Source organism: Leptodactylus fuscus, chromosome 7, assembly GCF_031893055.1.
Source record: "Leptodactylus fuscus isolate aLepFus1 chromosome 7, aLepFus1.hap2, whole genome shotgun sequence".
NCBI lineage: Eukaryota > Metazoa > Chordata > Amphibia > Anura > Leptodactylidae > Leptodactylus > Leptodactylus fuscus.
This window is the reverse complement of record NC_134271.1, coordinates 152,511,685-152,532,839: the sequence shown is the minus strand read 5'-3', so window position 1 is coordinate 152,532,839 and position 21,155 is coordinate 152,511,685. Positions and strand designations below refer to the sequence as shown.

General features: G+C 46.2%; 1 protein-coding gene across 1 annotated transcript in view; it reads right to left on the bottom strand.

The window, feature by feature from the left end:
* The window catches only part of ITGA10 (integrin subunit alpha 10), a 63,899-nt gene extending 57,960 nt beyond the window's left edge, over window positions 1-5,939 (bottom strand). The window contains exons 1-11 of the mRNA XM_075283301.1: window positions 5,838-5,939; window positions 5,426-5,553; window positions 4,712-4,860; window positions 2,307-2,457; window positions 2,063-2,228; window positions 1,674-1,747; window positions 1,341-1,485; window positions 1,035-1,183; window positions 679-822; window positions 265-468; window positions 56-186 (exon numbers count right to left, since the gene is read on the bottom strand). Coding sequence (XP_075139402.1) covers window positions 56-186; window positions 265-468; window positions 679-822; window positions 1,035-1,183; window positions 1,341-1,485; window positions 1,674-1,747; window positions 2,063-2,228; window positions 2,307-2,457; window positions 4,712-4,860; window positions 5,426-5,553; window positions 5,838-5,913 — 1,517 coding nt within the window. The 5' untranslated portion in view covers window positions 5,914-5,939. The remainder of the gene's footprint in view (window positions 1-55; window positions 187-264; window positions 469-678; window positions 823-1,034; window positions 1,184-1,340; window positions 1,486-1,673; window positions 1,748-2,062; window positions 2,229-2,306; window positions 2,458-4,711; window positions 4,861-5,425; window positions 5,554-5,837) is intronic.
* Between the last annotated feature and the right edge of the window lie 15,216 nt (window positions 5,940-21,155).

The following is a 21,155-nucleotide window of genomic DNA, read 5'->3' as shown; positions in this document are numbered from 1 at the left end:
CATTCCAAGTCATCACCATCCAAAAATCCCACCCCATCTCTTTTTACCACCATACCTCAACATAATGACTGCTCCTTGGCTGCCGACAGTCAGGTCACCCAACCCGTCACCATCAAGGTCCATCTGAGCGCTCACACTGCGACCAAAGTACGTGAGGCCATGGTGGAAAGAGGCGGAGTCTATTCTCTGACAACATAATAGGATGTGAATAAATGAGGGTTCACTTACTTTTGGCTCCTACCCTACATTATCCTTGCCCCATACCTGTTTGTAAGCGGGTAGGATGGTATTGCGGTATCCATGGTAGACATACACTGCTCCCCGATGGTTATCCTCTAGTGGTGCCCCAACCACTACATCATTGAAGCCATCATGATTGAGATCCGGAGAGCTGGCCATGGAGTAGCCAAAACGGGAGTCTTGCACTTTGCGGTCTGAGTGTAACGTGCCGTTCAGGGTGAGGAGGACCTGTGACAAAAAAAAGTGACCTCATGTCCAGTCATCACGTAAATAAGACCCAATAACTCTTCCTACTGGACATCTGGAGACCCTGAAGGACGTGATGACCACTACGGAGAGTCCTCAGAGGGTCTCCTTATAATCTTTTACATGGACCCTATAGGATCGAGTCCATAACAGGTGGCACCGGGACCATGAACATCATGGTTATGGTCTTACCTGCCCCACCCGGTAGATATACACACGCCCGGTTTCTTTATTATGGTGTCCAAGGAACATAGGGGCCGCCACCAGTAACACATCAGTGACCCCATCTCCGTTGACATCTACTGGACACACTTCACTGCCAAAATAGGAGCCAATCTGAAGAGACATAACCAAACATGGTGGAGAGATGGGTGAGAGTAAAGCAGAGCCCTAGACTTATACAAGTCATGTACATAAAGGAATCCTGCCCTAGAGTAACCTACAAACTTCAGCGTAAAGTGAATACTCTGCTATCTGGTGGCCTTAAAGGGTATTGCAAGAGACAGAGAGTTCAAGGCGAGTATTAGGTTTACTCACTGGTTCCTCACCTGTTCCCCCACCAAAGCCTGAGAGATAGCGACGTCGCCCTTCCTGGACATCTCAAAAACAATGACCTTGCCCTTGTGCTTGAACCTGGGAGCTCCGGCTATATACACAGTCCTCCCGCTGCGCAGGGTTATGGAAGATACAGTGTAACCTGGTGGGAGATCACAACAGTAAACGGGTAAACATGGACAGATTTGGCAACGAAGGTCTCCTGGTGTTGGGTTGATGGGCAGACTGGTCTCTGGTGGTGACATCTCATGGACCTTGCTCAGATCGATCACACATGGATATATACAATGTCAGATTACCCAAGTAAGCAGCGTGCTTCTTCAGTTTCACGGGAAATTCCTTCTCGAAGGCCGGGCGCGGGGGCATGAGCCGACTGTTGCGGGTCTCCTTCAGTACTGCTCCATCCCAGTCATAGGCGCCTACTGTGCCAAACAGGATCCCGTCCTGGAGACATCAAGCACCACATGTAAAAACCTCATACCTTATAGTCACGGTTAGACATCAGACGGGTTCAGGTCCTGTTGAGGCTGGGTAGAACCCTGGTGGCATTTTTAGGCCCTGACTGTGGCTACAGCCTCTTAATAAGTTTGGTGCCCCACATGCCACTGGAGGAATTAATGTACGGTTCCTACCTCCAGGATGTGGATGGAGAATCCAACTTGGGACATCTCAAGTTCAAATGAACTTTCGTTCAATTCATGAGTCGCTACAGAGAAAGTCCAAGAAGAACAGGTCAATCATGGCAGGAGGGGGAGGGAGAATTGAAGCACTTGAGTTGCTTACACTGTATATCTGCTCATAGACAACATGTTTCTTCATTGACTAGGCACCCAAATCCTTTTTAACAGGTTTCCCCAAAATATTTCCATAATAGAATCCTGCCCTAGAATAGTCTACAAATCACCATCTCATAGATTCTGAGACTAATGGCACCGCAGCGCCACCTGGTGAACATGTTTTGGCCTGGGAAGTTTAATAAACAGTGAAGGGGGTAGAATAGGTTCTTCTGGGAGGTCTCTACCTTCTAAGCTGAAGATCCGGTCTCCTAAAGCGTCCACAATGTCATTTAGCGCCGCTTCATCTGTCACGTTAAAGAAATACTTTTCGTCTGGATCGCTGGCGATGTATTTGATCTCGTTGATGAAGGTGTCCGGGTCCTGCTGCCTCCTCATGTAGTGACCCAGCACCTAATGTGTTCAAATTAAGGAATTGTTAAAGGAAAATGATAATCCTGGTCGGGGAGGTTTATAAGAAACGTAACGTACCGCGATGGCGTATCGTGTAATGTTACGTTTCTCACATTCCGCCAAGGCAAGAGGCAGCTCATCCCCATCATGTGACTCGCCATCTGTTACAACGATGAGAAGTCTGGTGGCCCCTTCTCTCCCGCCCCTCTCCGGAGTGAAAGCTTCTGAACTGAAAGGGAATCATAGCGTACAAAAGATACCTAAGTTGTATCAGCCGTACATATATAATTATATACAGGAGATACCCAGGTTATACCAGCTGTACATATATAATTATATACAGTATATACCCAGGTTATACCAGCTGTACATATATAATTATATACAGGATATACCTAGGTTATACCGGCTGTACATATATAATTATATACAGGAGATACCCAGGTTATACCAGCTGTACATATATAATTATATACAGGAGATGCCCAGGTTATACTGGCTGTACATATATAATTATATACAGGAGATACCCAGGTTATACCGGCTGTACATATATAATTATATACAGTATATACCCAGGTTATACCGGCTGTACATATATAATTATATACAGTATATACCCAGATTATACCGGCTGTACATATATAATTATATATATACAGTATATACCCAGGTTATACCGGCTGTACCTATATAATTATATACAGTATATACCCAGGTTATACCAGCTGTACTTATATAATTATATACAGTATATACCCAGGTTATACCGGCTGTACATATATAATTATATACAAGAGATACCCAGGTTATACCAGCTGTACTTATATAATTATATACAGTATATACCCAGGTTATACCGGCTGTACATATATAATTATATACAGTATATACCCAGGTTATACCAGCTGTACATATATAATTATATACAAGAGATACCCAGGTTATACCAGCTGTACATATATAATTATATACAGGAGATACCCAGGTTATACCAGCTGTACATATATAATTATATACAGTATATACCCAGGTTCTACCAGCTGTACATATATAATTATATACAGTATATACCCAGGTTATACCAGCTGTACATATATAATTATATACAGTATATACCCAGGTTATACCAGCTGTACATATATAATTCTATACAGTATATACCCAGGTTATACCAGCTGTACATATATAATTATATACAGTGTATACCCAGGTTATACCAGCTGTACTTACATAATTATATACAGTATATTCCTAGGTTATACCGGCTGCACATATATAATTATATGCAGGAGATACCCAGGTTATACCGGCTGTACATATAGAATTATATACAGTATATACCCAGGTTATACCGGCTGTACATATATATTATATACAGTATATACCCAGGTTATACCGTCTGTACATATATAATTATATACAGTATATACCCAGGTTATACCAGCTGTACATATATAATTATATACAGGATATACCCAGGTTATACCAGCTGTACATATATAATTATATACAGTATATACCCAGGTTATACCAGCTGTACATATATATTATATACAGTATATACCCAGGTTATACCGTCTGTACATATATAATTATATACAGTATATACCCAGGTTATACCGTCTGTACATATATAATTATATACAGTATATACCCAGGTTATACCGGCTGTACATATATAATTATATACAGGATATACCTAGGTTATACCGGCTGTACATATATAATTATATACAGTATATACCCAGGTTATACCGGCTGTACATATATAATTATATACAGTATATACCCAGGTTATACCGGCTGTACATATATAATTATATACAGGATATACCTAGGTTATACCGGCTGTACATATATAATTATATACAGTATATACCCAGGTTATACCGTCTGTACATATATAATTATATACAGTATATACCCAGGTTATACCGGCTGTACATATATAATTATATACAGGATATACCTAGGTTATACCGGCTGTACATATATAATTATATACAGTATATACCCAGGTTATACCGGCTGTACATATATATTATATACAGTATATACCCAGGTTATACCGGCTGTACATATATAATTATATACAGTATATACCCAGGTTATACCGGCTGTACATATATATTATATACAGTATATACCCAGGTTATACCGGCTGTACATATATAATTATATACAGTATATACCCAGGTTATACCAGCTGTACATATATAATTATATACAGTATATACCCAGGTTATACCGGCTGTACATATATCATTATATACAGTATATACCCAGGTTATACCGGCTGTACATATATAATTATATACAGTATATACCCAGGTTATACCGGCTGTACATATATCATTATATACAGTATATACCCAGGTTATACCAGCTGTACGTATAGAATTATATACAGGAGATACCCAGGTTATACCAGCACGGTCCATATCACTATACAGTGGTTCTTGGTTTGGTTTCGGACATACCAGGCCTTGTGGATGGCAAACGCTGTCCGAGTCTCTCGCCCTTCCTGGCGACTGATGTTCTTAGCCGCTTCCACCACTTCTTTAGCGGTGGCGTAATCCTTCAGGGACCACTCATGGACTGCTATCTCTCCATACTGTAGGACGCCTACCTACAAGCAGATATCTCATGAACATGGCCATAGTCTACCCACCTGGCGTAAGCCATCACCCCCCCACCCCACATCCTTTGTAAGTGATCCCTTATGCCACTGCCTTGTTGTCTGGCCAAGCGTTGGCCCATTACCCCATAGATCAGAGCTAGTGGCCCGGCTGTGATTTCTCATGACTCGAGCTCAGATGTGTGAGGTGGTTTTTTATGCTTTGTGTTGCTAATGTCAATTTGCAGCGATCAGCGTCTGGCGCTATATAAAGCGATCGGAACGCAGGATGGAAACCACACAGGAAGCGCCGACCTCCGGGGGATTCAAGGTCCAGATTTAAAGGGAGAGGGGTAAAATAATATTTGTCCTCGCCTCATAACAGAGAGGGGTTAGTAGCGTGAGGAAAGTTCATCAACATCTCTAAGAAGTGATTCCCCGTGAGGCCAAAGTTAGGTAACTTCTCCCAATGATGTATCCAGTTTTCATGTGAATTTATCCCCTAGGGGGCAGTGTTTATTGAAACAATTTTTCACATTTTTTTTTTTAAGAATTAGAAGAAAAACCTGTCGTTGACCTGGATCTGGTCCGGACCAATGAAAAACTTGCTGAGAATGTTGCTGAGGAAATTCTGCACCTCGTACCAGGGGTAGATGCTGTTGGACCCGTCCAGTAGGATGACGATGTCCAAGTATGTGGAACATCCTGAGGCAAAGAGATGTATAAGGAGACAAGATCTTAAGTACCCCAAAAATAAGGCACAAGTAGAACTGTACCCCAAATTCTAATGAGATGTTTCTCCAAAACAAGGCCTTCACATAGCCGACTGCGCTGCTGAACAATGTACCATGCATGAAGACATGAGTGGATCCCAAGAGAAGACATCAATTACATCTCTAAACCATATCTAGTTGCTCCCCAAATATCGATGTGCCCCCAAAATGTCAAATTCTTCAATGCCACGTCTCAAGAAGATGGTGAGAACTTACTCTGTGCTGTAGGCACGATTGTCCCTGTAGGTCTAAAAGATTTATCGACGCTGGCGCAAATCCCGGTGCTGTACATGGAGGTCCCACATTCCTGGGACCAAAGAGGTGCGCAGGCCTATGAGGAGACAGAGGGAGATGTTACCCCAATATCTGTGGAGATACCAACAACTCCTCGACCAGGTCCCGACATATCAGTCCACTACTTCAGGAAGTCTCTAGACCAGGGGTCCTCAATCTTTTTAAACAGTGGGCCGGAAGCAGAGCATGTCGCACAGACATTGGGAGCGGTGCCCTCCAATACATAAAGTGAAGTGCGCTCCATGGCCTGGCCCGAGCTCCCCAGGAGCTTCATTATAAATGCACGCCTGCCGGCGTTGTCGGCGGGGCCAGACAGAAGTGCTTGGTGGGCCGCATGTGGCCCACGGGCCGTAGTTTGAGGACCACTGCTCTAGACATATTAGATATCATGAAGAACACGTAGAACATTCCATGGTGGACATATTTTATCGACATAACTTACCCTCCTCACCTGCCATCTTGAGAACCTAGGTCGTAGCTCATCCTACCCATTGGCCATCATGAGAACCTAGATGGTATCTTACCTTCTCCACAGACCATCTTGAGAACCTAAGTTGTATGTTACCCAACCCAACGACCATCTTGAGAACCTAGGTCGTAGCTCATCCTACCCATTGGCCATCATGAGAACCTAGATGGTATCATACCTTCTCCACAGACAGACCATCTTGAGAACCTAGGTTGGATTTAATCCTCCCCATTGGCAATCTTGAGAACCCAGATAGTATCTTATCCTCGCCAACAACCATCTTGAGAACCTAGGTCATATCTTAACAGTGTCAGAAACATCTTGAGAGCCTCGGCTGTATCTTAGGCTCTCCACTGTCCATCTTGAGAACCAAGGTAATATTTTACCCTTCGTACTAGATATCTTGAGAACCCAGGTTGTATCTTACCCTCCACACTGTCCATCTTGTGAACCTAGGTCATATCTTACTCTTTCCCACCAACCAACTTGAGGACCTAGGACTTCTCTTACCCTCCGCACTGGCCATCATGGCAGCTAAAGTTGTAATTTACTCTCTCTACTGGTCATCTTGAGAACCTAGGTCTTATTTTACCCTCCACATTGACCATCCTGAGAACATTTATACTGATCTTGGGTCCTAGTTACTGCCGGTTCACTTATGATGGTGCAGGCCCCAAGAGCTTGGACTATGCCTGTTCTAAAAAAAACTTCTGCTTCCTTCTCCACCTTGTTGACCTGATGAGGGTTGTTGACTCAGGGCTGAGCGAGCGGATGTCTTACCTGCTTCGGCCGCAGCAGTCACAAGACGCTTGTTTTGGCTCAGGGCGTCAGCAGCTCCTAGTCCAGGAGACCACAAGTATGCCCTTTCCCCCCACCCCCTTCAGACTTGTTTCTGCCATTAACACCTGAAACCCCAGAACTAAAAAGACAAGCCAAGCAAAAGGTCAACCCAGAATAAGGTGGAAACTGAAAACAACCTGGTCCATGGACTGACACGGGCCACAGAAGGTCCACAACAAAGCACCACCACAGGCCCTGATACAACACGGTCCATCTCACTGCTATGGCGGCTATAGTCTGGACTATATCTGCTGAATAGCACAGAAGGAGATAATGCTGAGCTTGGTGTCTCGTCCTCACCCCATATCTGCCTCGTCTTAGTAGTAGGGTAGGGTAGGGTGTTCTCCACCCTATGGCCACCCCATGAGGACCTTCTTCATCTCTTGGTTCCTCTGCGCTACTAATCAGATTTTATGGAGATTATAGAGAGCTGAGGATTCTGGGTACTGTTAAAGGGATAGCGCTGGCTTGTCCATATGGACTCAATACTGGGGTCACCACATTTTCCTTAGTGGCAAGTCACATGACCCACCTCAGAGACTCACCACAAAACCGCCTTGTGCGTCCTGGGTCAGCGACATCCCAAAGTGCATGTTATTCATCTGCTTGGAGATATTCCGGAGAGCGAGATCACCTTTAAGGAGTTACATCCAATGTACAGGGGGATGAGGGGGGGAGAGATGGAATATGGAAGTTAGTGAACCCCTTCATCTCATAATGACTCTGACTATATGGATGTGGCTGAGTGACAACCAATATGGCCGCCATCACAGTGTGCCACCTCGTTACAGGAGGAATACTCACCTAAATTGATCTTGGTGCATGAGGAATTAGTCTGAGCTCCAACTGTGCACTTATATACATCTCCCTGCCGGTTACCATCAGAGCCAGCCCACGGCGCCCCCACCAGGATCCTGCAGGAATAGGAGGAAGAATGGAGTATTAAGTGCATGATGGGGAATGTAGTCCTGTGTGGTGCTCTGGTACCAGGCTATATACAGGAGATACTGGAGGTCTGCGGACTGTATCACCCCACAGGATTAGATACACAGCTCAGTATACAGTATCACACAGGATAGGATTAGATACACAGCTCAGTATACAGTATCACACTGGATAGGATTAGATACACAGCTCAGTATACAGTATCACACAGGATAGGATTAGATACACAGCTCAGTATACAGTATCACACAGGATAGGATTAGATACACAGCTCAGTATACAGTATGACACAGGATAGGATTAGATACACAGCTCAGTATACAGTATCACACAGGATAGGATTAGATACACAGCTCAGTATACAGTATCACACACAATAGGATTAGATACAGCTCAGTATACAGTATCACACAGGAGAGGATTAGATACACGGCTCAGCAGTATCACACATGATAGGATTAGATACACAGCTCAGTATACAGTATCACACAGGATAGGATTAGATACACAGCTCAGTATAGAGTATCACACAGGATAAGATTAGATACACAGCTCAGTATACAGTATCACACAGGATAAGATTAGATACACAGCTCAGTATACAGTATCACACAGGATAGGATTAGATACACGGCTCAGTATACAGTATCACACAGGATAGGATTAGATACACGGCTCAGTATACAGTATCACACAGGATAGGATTAGATACACAGCTCAGTATACAGTATCACACAGGATAGGATTAGATACACAGCTCAGTATACAGTATCACACAGGATAGGATTAGATACACAGCTCAGTATACTGTATCACACAGGATAGGATTAGATACACAGCTCAGTTTACAGTATATCACACAGGATAGGATTAGATACACAGCTCAGTATACAGTATCACACAGGATAGGATTAGATACACGGCTCAGTATACAGTATCACACGGGATAGGATTAGATACACAGCTCAGTATACAGTATCACACAGGATAGGATTAGATACACAGCTCAGTATACAGTATCATACATGATAGGATTAGATACACAGCTCAGTATACAGTATCACACAGGATAGGATTAGATACACAGCTCAGTATACAGTATCACACAGGATAGGATTAGATACACCGCTCAGTATACTGCATCACACAGGATAGGATTAGATACACAGCTCAGTATACAGTATCACACAGGATAGGATTAGATACACAGCTCAGTATACAGTATCACACAGGATAGGATTAGATACACAGCTCAGTATACTGTATCACACGGGATAGGATTAGATACACAGCTCAGTATACAGTATCACACAGGATAGGGTTAGATACACAGCTCAGTATACAGTATCACACAGGATAGGATTAGATACACCGCTCAGTATACAGTATCACACAGGATAGGATTAGATACACAGCTCAGTATACAGTATCACACAGGATAGGATTAGATACACAGCTCAGTATACAGTATCACACAGGATAGGATTAGATACACTGCTCAGTATACAGTATCACACAGGATAGGATTAGATACACAGCTCAGTATACAGTGTCACACAGGATAGGATTAGATACACAGCTCAGTATACAGTATCACACAGGATAGGATTAGATACACAGCTTAGTATACAGTATCACACAGGATAGGATTAGATACACAGCTCAGTATCACACAGGATAGGATTAGATACACAGCTCAGTATCACATAGGATAGGATTAGATACACAGCTCAGTATACAGTATCACACAGGATAGGATTAGATACACAGCTCAGTATACGGTATCACACAGGATAGGATTAGATACACAGCTCAGTATACAGTATCACACAGGATAGGATTAGATACGCAGCTCAGTATACAGTATCACACAGGATAGGATTAGATACACAGCTCAGTATACAGTATCACACAGGATAGGATTAGATACATAGCTCAGTATCACACAGGATAGGATTAGATACATAGCTCAGTATCACACAGGATAGGATTAGATACACAGCTCAGTATCACACAGGATAAGATTAGATACACAGCTCAGTATCACACAGGATAAGATTAGATACACCGCTCAGTATCACACAGGATAGGATTAGATACACCGCTCAGTATCACACAGGATAGGATTAGATACACAGCTCAGTATCACACAGGATAAGATTAGATACACAGCTCAGTATCACACAGGATAAGATTAGATACACAGCTCAGTATCACACAGGATAAGATTAGATACACAGCTCAGTATCACACAGGATAGGATTAGATACACCGCTCAGTATCACACAGGATAGGATTAGATACACCGCTCAGTATCACACAGGATAGGATTAGATAAACAGCTCAGTATCACACAGGATAAGATTAGATACACGGCTCAGTATCAGACAGGATAAGATTAGATACACAGCTCAGTATCACACAGGATAAGATTAGATACACGGCTCAGTATCAGACATGGTGTCCCTCTGGTAGGACATGTAGTGTGTCTGGCTCGCTGCTTCCTCCCACCTTCCTCTGATGGATAACCGGGGCTGGGATTCTCATTTGTCCGGGAAGAAGATGAAGAAAACAGCGACAAAGAGCGGAAGACAAGATGTAATAAGGGAGAACTGAAGATACTGGACGTATACATAGAAGCCACTTACATGTCCTGTCTATATATATATATACACAGGCACTATATACAGATACATACTGTACGTATACATAGAAGCCACTCATCCGTACCCTCTATATACCCACACATGGTATGATGACTGGCGTGTGATACCGCAGAGCTTACACTCTACGCCCCGGCTATATCTCGCCGTATTCTGTTTTGCCTACACGTTCCCATCTGGATAAGATATTTAAAGGGGCCTCCACCTATCCGGGGGCCGATGTGAGGCGCGAGGTACGAGGCTCTTGTGTTTTCTCACACACACACATGTAACATGACCTAGAGAAGTGTAATATCAGACTCCAGATCCCGGAGTTCACGCCGCCCCCTGAGATTCCCCGCTTCCTATATAATGTGGCCCCTATTAACCCTTCCACATCTGGATCTCATTTAGGGTGCGCTCCTGTATAGCGAAGGATCTTCCCAAGAATCGGAGGATGAGTCACTTGCCAGGAGATGACGGCCATGTTTGTCACACATCCACGAGGAGTCATGTGACCCTTCTGATCGGAAAAGGTGACTGGGCCTTCACCACATCATTACCATGAGCTGCCCATAGACATGAAGAGACGCTCAGCTCCGACACTCTAAAAGGGACATGCACCCCTCCATGCTCAGTGCAATGAGATCGCGGCATACAGGGAAAGTCACAGCAACAAAGCTGCAAGGTGCAATGGTGCCTGGTGTGAGGGACCTGCAACTGTACAAGGACCCGCACAGAGAAGGTCACATGACTAGAATACATGGCCTCCTGAGAGGTTCATGTGGTACAACCATATATGTGCAGGACCTGTAACTGTATATGGACCTATGGTCACATGACACTGCTGCTTCCCCATGCTGATATGTGTGAACTGAGTCTAAGAGTGTAGGTTCAGTATGCGGAGGGTCCTGTATTTATATAGGGGCTGGGGTCTGTATTTATTCAGGGGTACGGCCTCACTTCATTTTACTGGTTGGCACATTTCCATTGTTATGGCTGCCTCTGCGGGTTCAGTAGCCATGTATGCTGCGCTGCATTGTGGGAGATGTAGGACTCTGGTCCAGCAGACTCTTATACAGACGACGCTCTGGTTACTGACTCTATAACTCACCACTTCTCACCATCTGCTTCATGTTGGAGAACTTTATATCCGAATTGTGCGTCTTCAGGACCCCGGAAAACCTGCGGCCGCTTAGCATCAATGTTAAAGGAAGTCACCAAACCTGCAATAGAGGAAAGGACAAGTTATTTATCTCCTGCCGCATATCTAATCCTATCCTATGTGATACTGAGTCATGTATCTAATCCTATCCTGTGTGATACTGAGCTGCGTATCTAATCCTATCCTATGTGATACTGAGCTGCGTATCTAATCCTATCCTATGTGATACTGAGCCGCGTATCTAATCCTATCCTGTGTGATACTGAGCCGCGTATCTAATCCTATCCTATGTGATACTGAGCCGCATATCTAATCCTATCCTATGTGATACTGAGCCGCGTATCTAATCCTACTGTGTGATACTGAGCTGTGTATCTAATCCTATTGTGTGTGATACTGTATACTGAGCTGTGTATCTAATCCTATCCTGTGTGATACTGTATACTGAGCAGTGTATCTAATCCTATCCTGTGTGATACTGTATACTGAGCTGTGTATCTAATCCTATCCTGTGTGATACTGTATACTGAGCTGTGTATCTAATCCTATCCTGTGTGATACTGTATACTGAGGTGTGTATCTAATCCTATCCTGTGTGATACTGTATACTGAGCTGTGTATCTAATCCTATCCTGTGTGATACTGTATACTGAGCTGTGTATCTAATCCTATCCTGTGTGATACTGTATACTGAGCTGTGTATCTAATCCTATCCTGTGTGATACTGTATACTGAGCTGTGTATCTAATCCTATCCTGTGTGATACTGTATACTGAGGTGTGTATCTAATCCTATACTGTGTGATACTGTATACTGAGCTGTGTATCTAATCCTATCCTGTGTGATACTGTATACTGAGCTGTGTATCTAATCCTATCCTGTGTGATACTGTATACTGAGCCGTGTATCTAATCCTATCCTGTGTGATACTGTATACTGAGCCGTGTATCTAATCCTATCCTGTGTGATACTGTATACTGAGCTGTGTATCTAATCCTATCCTGTGTGATACTGTATACTGAGCAGTGTATCTAATCCTATCCTGTGTGATACTGTATACTGAGCTGTGTATCTAATCCTATCCTGTGTGATACTGTATACTGAGCTGTGTATCTAATCCTATCCTGTGTGATACTGTATACTGAGCTGTGTATCTAATCCTATCCTGTGTGATACTGTATACTGAGCTGTATCTAATCCTATCCTGTGTGATACTGTATACTGAGCTGTGTATCTAATCCTATCCTGTGTGATACTGTATACTGAGCTGTGTATCTAATCCTATCCTGTGTGATACTGTATACTGAGCTGTGTATCTAATCCTATCCTGTGTGATACTGTATACTGAGCTGTGTATCTAATCCTATCCCGTGTGATACTGTATACTGAGCTGTGTATCTAATCCTATCCCGTGTGATACTGTATACTGAGCTGTGTATCTAATCCTATCCCGTGTGATACTGTATACTGAGCTGTGTATCTAATCCTATCCTGTGTGATACTGTATACTGAGCTGGGTATCTAATCCTATCCTGTGTGATACTGTATACTGAGCTGTGTATCTAATCCTATCCTGTGTGATACTGTATACTGAGCTGTGTATCTAATCCTATCCTGTGTGATACTGTATACTGGGCTGTGTATCTAATCCTATCCTGTGTGATACTGTATACTGAGCTGTGTATCTAATCCTATCCTGTGTGATACTGTATACTGAGCTGTGTATCTAATCCTATCCTGTGTGATACTGTATACTGAGCTGTGTATCTAATCCTCTCCTGTGTGATACTGTATACTGAGCTGTGTATCTAATCCTCTCCTGTGTGATACTGTATACTGGGCTGTGTATCTAATCCTATCCTGTGTGATACTGTATACTGAGCTGTGTATCTAATCCTCTCCTGTGTGATACTGTATACTGGGCTGTGTATCTAATCCTATCCTGTGTGATACTGTATACTCAGCTGTGTATCTAATCCTATCCTGTGTGATACTGTATACTGAGCTGTGTATCTAATCCTATCCTGTGTGATACTGTATACTGAGCTGTGTATCTAATCCTATCCTGTGTGATACTGTATACTGAGCTGTGTATCTAATCCTATCCTGTGTGATACTGTATACTGAGCTGTGTATCTAATCCTATCCTGTGTGATACAGTCTGCTGAGCTGTGTATCTAATCCTATCCTGTGTGATACTGTATACTGAGCCGTGTATCTAATCCTATCCTGTGTGATACTGTATACTGAGCTGTGTATCTAATCCTATCCTGTGTGATTCCGTATACTGAGCTGTGTATCTAATCCTATCCTGTGTGATACTGTATACTGAGCTGTGTATCTAATCCTATCCCGTGTGATACTGTATACTGAGCTGTGTATCTAATCCTATCCTGTGTGATACTGTATACTGAGCTGTGTATCTAATCCTATCCTGTGTGATACTGTATACTGAGCTGAGTATCTAATCCTATCCTGTGTGATACTGTATACTGAGCTGAGTATCTAATCCTATCCTGTGTGATACTGTATACTGAGCTGTGTATCTAATCCTATTGTGTGTGATACTGTATACTGAGCTGTGTATCTAATCCTATCCTGTGTGATTCCGTATACTGAGCCGTGTATCTAATCCTATCCTGTGTGATACTGTATACTGAGCTGTGTATCTAATCCTATCATGTGTGATACTGTATACTGAGCTGTGTATCTAATCCTATCATGTGTGATACTGTATAAGGAGCTGTGTATCTAATCCTATCCTGTGTGATACTGTATACTGAGCCGTGTATCTAATCCTATCCTGTGTGATACTGTATACTGAGCTGTATCTAATCCTATCCTGTGTGATACTGTATACTGAGCTGTGTATCTAATCCTATCCTGTGTGATACTGTATACTGAGCTGTGTATCTAATCCTATCCTGTGTGATACTGTATACTGAGCTGTGTATCTAACCCTATCCTGTGTGATACTGTATACTGAGCTGTGTATCTAATCCTATCCTGTGTGATACAGTATACTGAGCTGTGTATCTAATCCTATCCTGTGTGATACTGTATACTGAGCTGTGTATCTAATCCTATCCTGTGTGATACTGTATACTGAGCTGTGTATCTAATCCTATCCTGTGTGATACTGTATACTGAGCTGTGTATCTAATCCTATCCTGTGTGATACTGTATACTGAGCTGTGTATCTAATCCTATCCTGTGTGATACTGTATACTGAGCTGTGTATCTAATCCTATCCTGTGTGATACTGTATACTGAGCTGTGTATCTAATCCTCTCCTGTGTGATACGGTCTCAGGGCATATCATATAATATTATTCCCTATGTAATATGTTTCTTCCCCTTTAAGCATGGCACCTGCAGTCTGGGCACGGGGGGCGCTGTGTGTGTATACAGGGCGTAGTCTCAGCCCCACACAGAGCCCCTCTGTCCTAGCCGTACACTGTCGGATACTACTAATGTCACGGGGTGGAGCCGCCTGTACAGGCCGGAGCAGACGCCGCAGGATTACACCGCACGTGGCTGACACCAGAGAGACTGCACATGTCATTTAAAGGGGACGTGCCCTGTTATATGCGGTGTGTGAGGATCACCACAGGTTGGCGCCATTATGTTGTACATCGGGCGCACACTGCGGTGATTCTGATTGGACGTGCTGCAAAATGGCAGAAGCACAACCTATCCAAGAGTAATGCGGTCTCTGTTGCCCGTAGCCACCAATCACAGCACAGCTTACATTTCATACTCAACTCTTGAAAATTGAAAGCTGCGCTGTGATTGGTTGCTATAGACAACAAACAAGCTTCTTGTAGTAAATGGCGTCATAAATTTGACCCTATAACCCCCATTCTATTGAGTAGGCCTGGTGTGGGGTAAAATCCCTCAAGTGACAGCCAAGAGGCCGCAGATTTACCTCTCATTAACGTACCCCAAAAAAGGGTGAGGTCACAGATTCCTGGGAGAGCAGGCAAATCTCCCGCACCCAGCCACGTGTGAAAAGGGGTCTAATGAGGTCCAAAAGGGGCCTAGCTCTGGGGTGGTGTGACCTTGCCCTGGGGTGGTGTGATTGTGCCCTGGGGTGGTGTGACCGTGTCCTGGGGTGGTGTGACCGTGTCCTGGGGTGGCGTGACCTTGCCCTGGGGTGGCGTGACCTTACCCTGGAGTGGTGTGACCGTGTCCTGGGGTGGTATGACCTTGCCCTGGGGTGGTATGACCGTGTCCTGGGGTGGCGTGACCTTGCCCTGGGGTGGCGTGACCGTGTCCTGGGGTGGTATGACCGTGTCCTGGGGTGGCGTGACCGTGTCCTGGGGTGGCATGACCTTGCCCTGGAGTGGTGTGATCGTGCCCTGGGGTGGCGTGACCGTGTCCTGGGGTGGCGTGACCTTACCCTGGGGTGGCGTGACCGTGTCCTGGGGTGGCGTGACCTTACCCTGGGGTGGTGTGACCGTGTCCTGGGGTGGCGTGACCGTGTCCTGGGGTGGAGTGACCGTGTCCTGGGGTGGTGTGATTGTGCCCTAGGGTGGCGTGACCTTACCCTGGGGTGGCGTGACCGTGTCCTGGGGTGGCGTGACCGTGTCCTGGGGTGGAGTGACCGTGTCCTGGGGTGGTGTGATTGTGCCCTAGGGTGGCGTGACCGTGTCCTGGGGTGGCGTGACCGTGTCCTGGGGTGGTATGACCGTGTCCTGGGGTGGCATGACCGTGTCCTGGGGTGGCGTGACCTTGCCCTGGGGTGGTGTGATTGTGCCCTAGGGTGGCGTGACCTTACCCTGGGGTGGTGTGACCTTGCCCTGGGGTGGCGTGTCCTTACCCTGGGGTGGCGTGACCGTGTCCTGGGGTGGTGTGACCGTGTCCTGGGGTGGCGTGACCGTGTCCTGGGGTGGCGTGACCTTGCCCTGGGATGGTGTGATTGTGCCCTAGGGTGGCGTGATCTTACCCTGGGGTGGTGTGACCTTGCCCTGGGGTGGCGTGTCCTTACCCTGGGGTGGTGTGACCGTGTCCTGGGGTGGTGTGACCGTGTCCTGGGGTGGTGTGATCTTACCCTGGGGTGGCGTGACCATGACCTTGCAGTAGCTACTGTGCGACTCCTTCCTGGGGCAATGGCCTCTGTACTGTCCCTTTAAGGTCCCTGTATTAGGCTTCTTCTACCCCGACCTTACCCATGGGTGCTATGTCTCTACACTGCTACACATGGTCACATGACACAAACCTTAAAGCCCCCCTTGGGGTAAAACCCTACGCCCTACCAAATATAGATGTCTGTCTCTACATCAAGAGCTGGAGAATTCACCATTAGCATCAATCCATAGTCTTCATCCTCCCTGAGCAGAGTGTAGGGGTGGGATGTGGTGGGGGGCCGGGGTGGTCTTTGTGGGGTGAGGGGTAAGGTTACAGGTTACGCACATTGTTATTAAAATTCCTTGTTTTTCTCAAAATGGTAAATTATAGCCCAGAGTTCTCTAAATACACGCTAGAGCGCCTATAAATACCCATCGCCCACACCCCGGGACACCTCGCTCTGGTGGGGGGGCAGCGTGCCTACCCGTGACGTTTACGGTTATTTGTGTGGGGGCCGAGACAGAAAATATTTACTCAAGACAATGGCCAGAAATGATCCTGGTGACTGGGGTCATGTCGATGTGGGAGGATATCCCGTACCCAGACAGGGTGAGCCGGGCACCAGGAGGGCGACACTTAAAGGGGAAGTACACTCACCGAGGGCCGTGTGAATAATGGGGGGTCTACATCCGGCTCATCTTTGTACATCCTTATGGCCGGGATCTGGACACTATACCCCCCTCCATGCGGCACGTGTTTAAGGAAGCTGATAATAACCCCCCCCCCCCCCGCCCCCCGGTATCCCCAATGACCTCAGACAATAAAGTGCTTTCTAGAAGAATCAGGATCCCGTTGGGTGTGATAATGTCTGAACCCACAAATATAATGTGACATATATATGGCAGCGTATCATATACAGAGGAAGAGCGATAATATGGGGAGGGGAGAATATGGACGTGACAGAGAAGGTGATAACGGATATGGTAGAGGAAGTGATAGCATGGAGATGATGGAGAAGACAATAATATGGAGATGATGGAGAAGGTGACAATATGGAGTTATTAGAGGAAGGTGTAATATGGAGATGATGGAGGCGGTGAGATTATAGAGCAGGGGATAATCCGGAGTTACAAGAGGGAAGGGTAACAGATGATAGAGAAGATGATAATACAGAGATGATGGAGGAGGTAATAATTTATAGATAACAAAGGTGGGATGATATGGAGAAGACAGAAGAGGTGATATAAGGATATGATAGAGGAGGTGATGAGATGGAGATGATGGAAATGGTGACAATATGGGGATGACAGAAGAGGGTCCAATATGGAGAATATAAACCAGTGATAATGTAGAGATAATAGAGGAGGTGATGAGATGGAGATGATTGTTTGGATCTTTCATTGTTACCCAGGATGGACAACCCCAGAAATGTGAGAACTCCAGACCAACGAGAGAAAAGCACCAGAGATAGGAGAGGAACAAAGCTGGACCCAGGCGAGTGACAACACCAGACCTACCAGCATGACCACACCGGCTCTACAAGAGACAGAGCCAAGACCCAGGTGAGGGTCAACACCAGACCTACAAGAGCGACCACACCGGCTCTACAAGAGACAGAGCCAGGACACAGGTGAGGGACAACACCAGACCTACCAGCATGACCACACCGGCTCTACAAGAGACAGAGCCAGGACACAGGTGAGGGACAACACCAAACCTACAAGGGCGACCACACCGGCTCTACAAGAGACAGAGCCAGAACACAGGTGAGTGACAACACCAGACCTACAAGAGCGACCACACCGGCTCTACAAGAGACAGAGCCAGGACACAGGTGAGTGACAACACCAAACCTACAAGGGCGACCACACCGGCTCTACAAGAGACAGAGCCAGGACACAGGTGAGTGACAACACCAAACCTACAAGGGCGACCACACCGGCTCTACAAGAGACAGAGCCAGAACACAGGTGAGTGACAACACCAGACCTACAAGAGCGACCACACCGGCTCTACGAGTGAGTGACAGAGCCAAGACTCAGGTGAGGGACAACACCAGACCTACCAGCATGACCACACCGGCTCTACAAGAGACAGAGCCAGGACACAGGTGAGGGACAACACCAGACCTACAAGAGCGACCACACCGGCTCTACAAGAGACAGAGCCAGGACACAGGTGAGTGACAACACCAAACCTACAAAGGCGACCACACCGGCTCTACAAAAGACAGAGCCAGAACACAGGTGAGTGACAACACCAGACCTACAAGAGCGACCACACCGGCTCTACAAGAGACAGAGCCAGAACACAGGTGAGTGACAACACCAGACCTACAAGAGCGACCACACCGGCTCTACGAATGAGTGACAGAGCCAAGACTCAGGTGAGGGACAACACCAGACCTACCAGCATGACCACACTGGCTCTACAAGAGACAGAGCCAAGATCCAGGTGAGGGACAACATCAAACCTACAAGAGCGACCACACTGGCTCTACGAGAGACAGAGCCAAGACCCAGGGGATTGACAACACCAGACCTACAAGAGCGACCACACCGGCTCTACGAGAGAGTGACAGAGCCAAGACTCAGGTGAGGGACAACACCAGACCGACCAAAGCGACCACATCGGCTCTACGAGAGATAGAGCAAGGACACAGGCGAGGAACAACACCAGACCTACAAGAGATACCACATCGGCTCCACGAGAGAGTGACAGAGCCAAGACTCAGGTGACTGACAACACCAGACCTACAAGAGCGACCACATCGGCTCTACGAATGAGTGACAGAGCCAAGACCCAGGTGAGGGACAACACCAGACCTACAAGAGCGACCACACTGGCTCTACAAGAGACAGAGCCAAGATAAAGGTGAGGGACAACATCAAACCTACAAGAGCGACCACACCGGCTCTACAAGAGACAGAGCCAGGACACAGGTGAGGGACAACATCAAACCTACAAGAGCGACCACACCGGCTCTACAAGAGACAGAGCCAAGATCCAGGTGAGGGACAACATCAAACCTACAAGAGCGACCACACCGGCTCTACAAGAGACAGAGCCAGGACACAGGTGAGTGACAACACCAAACCTACAAGGGCGACCACACCGGCCCTACAAGAGACAGAGCCAAGACCCAGGTGAGGGACAACACCAGACCTACAAGAGCGACCACACCGGCTCTACGAATGAGTGACAGAGCCAAGGCTCAGGTGAGGGACGACACCAGACCGACCAAAGCGACCACACCGGCGCTACGAGAGACAGAGCCAAGACCCAGGGGAGTGACAACACCAGACCTACAAGAGCGACCACACCGGCTCTACGAATGAGTGACAGAGCCAAGACTCAGGTGAGGGACAACACCAGACCGACCAAAGCGACCACACCGGCTCTACGAGAGAGTGACAGAGCCAAGACTCAGGTGAGGGACAACACCAGACCGACCAAAGCGACCACATCGGCTCTACGAGAGATAGAGCAAGGACACAGGCGAGGAACAACACCAGACCTACAAGAGATACCACATCGGCTCCACGAGAGAGTGACAGAGCCAAGACTCAGGTGACTGACAACACCAGACCTACAAGAGCGACCACATCGGCTCTACGAATGAGTGACAGAGCCAAGACCCAGGTGAGGGACAACACCAGACCTACAAGAGCGACCACACCGGCTCTACAAGAGACAGAGCCAAGATAAAGGTGAGGGACAACATCAAACCTACAAGAGCGACCACACCGGCTCTACAAGAGACAGAGCCAGGACACAGGTGAGGGACAACATCAAACCTACAAGAGCGACCACACCGGCTCTACAAGAGACAGAGCCAAGACCCAGGTGAGGGACAACACCAGACCTACAAGAGCGACCACACCGGCTCTACGAATGAGTGACAGAGCCAAGGCTCAGGTGAGGGACGACACCAGACCGACCAAAGCGACCACACCGGCGCTACGAGAGACAGAGCCAAGACCCAGGGGAGTGACAACACCAGACCTACAAGAGCGACCACACCGGCTCTACGAATGAGTGACAGAGCCAAGACTCAGGTGAGGGATGACACCAGACCTACCAGCATGACCACACCGGCGCTACGAGAGA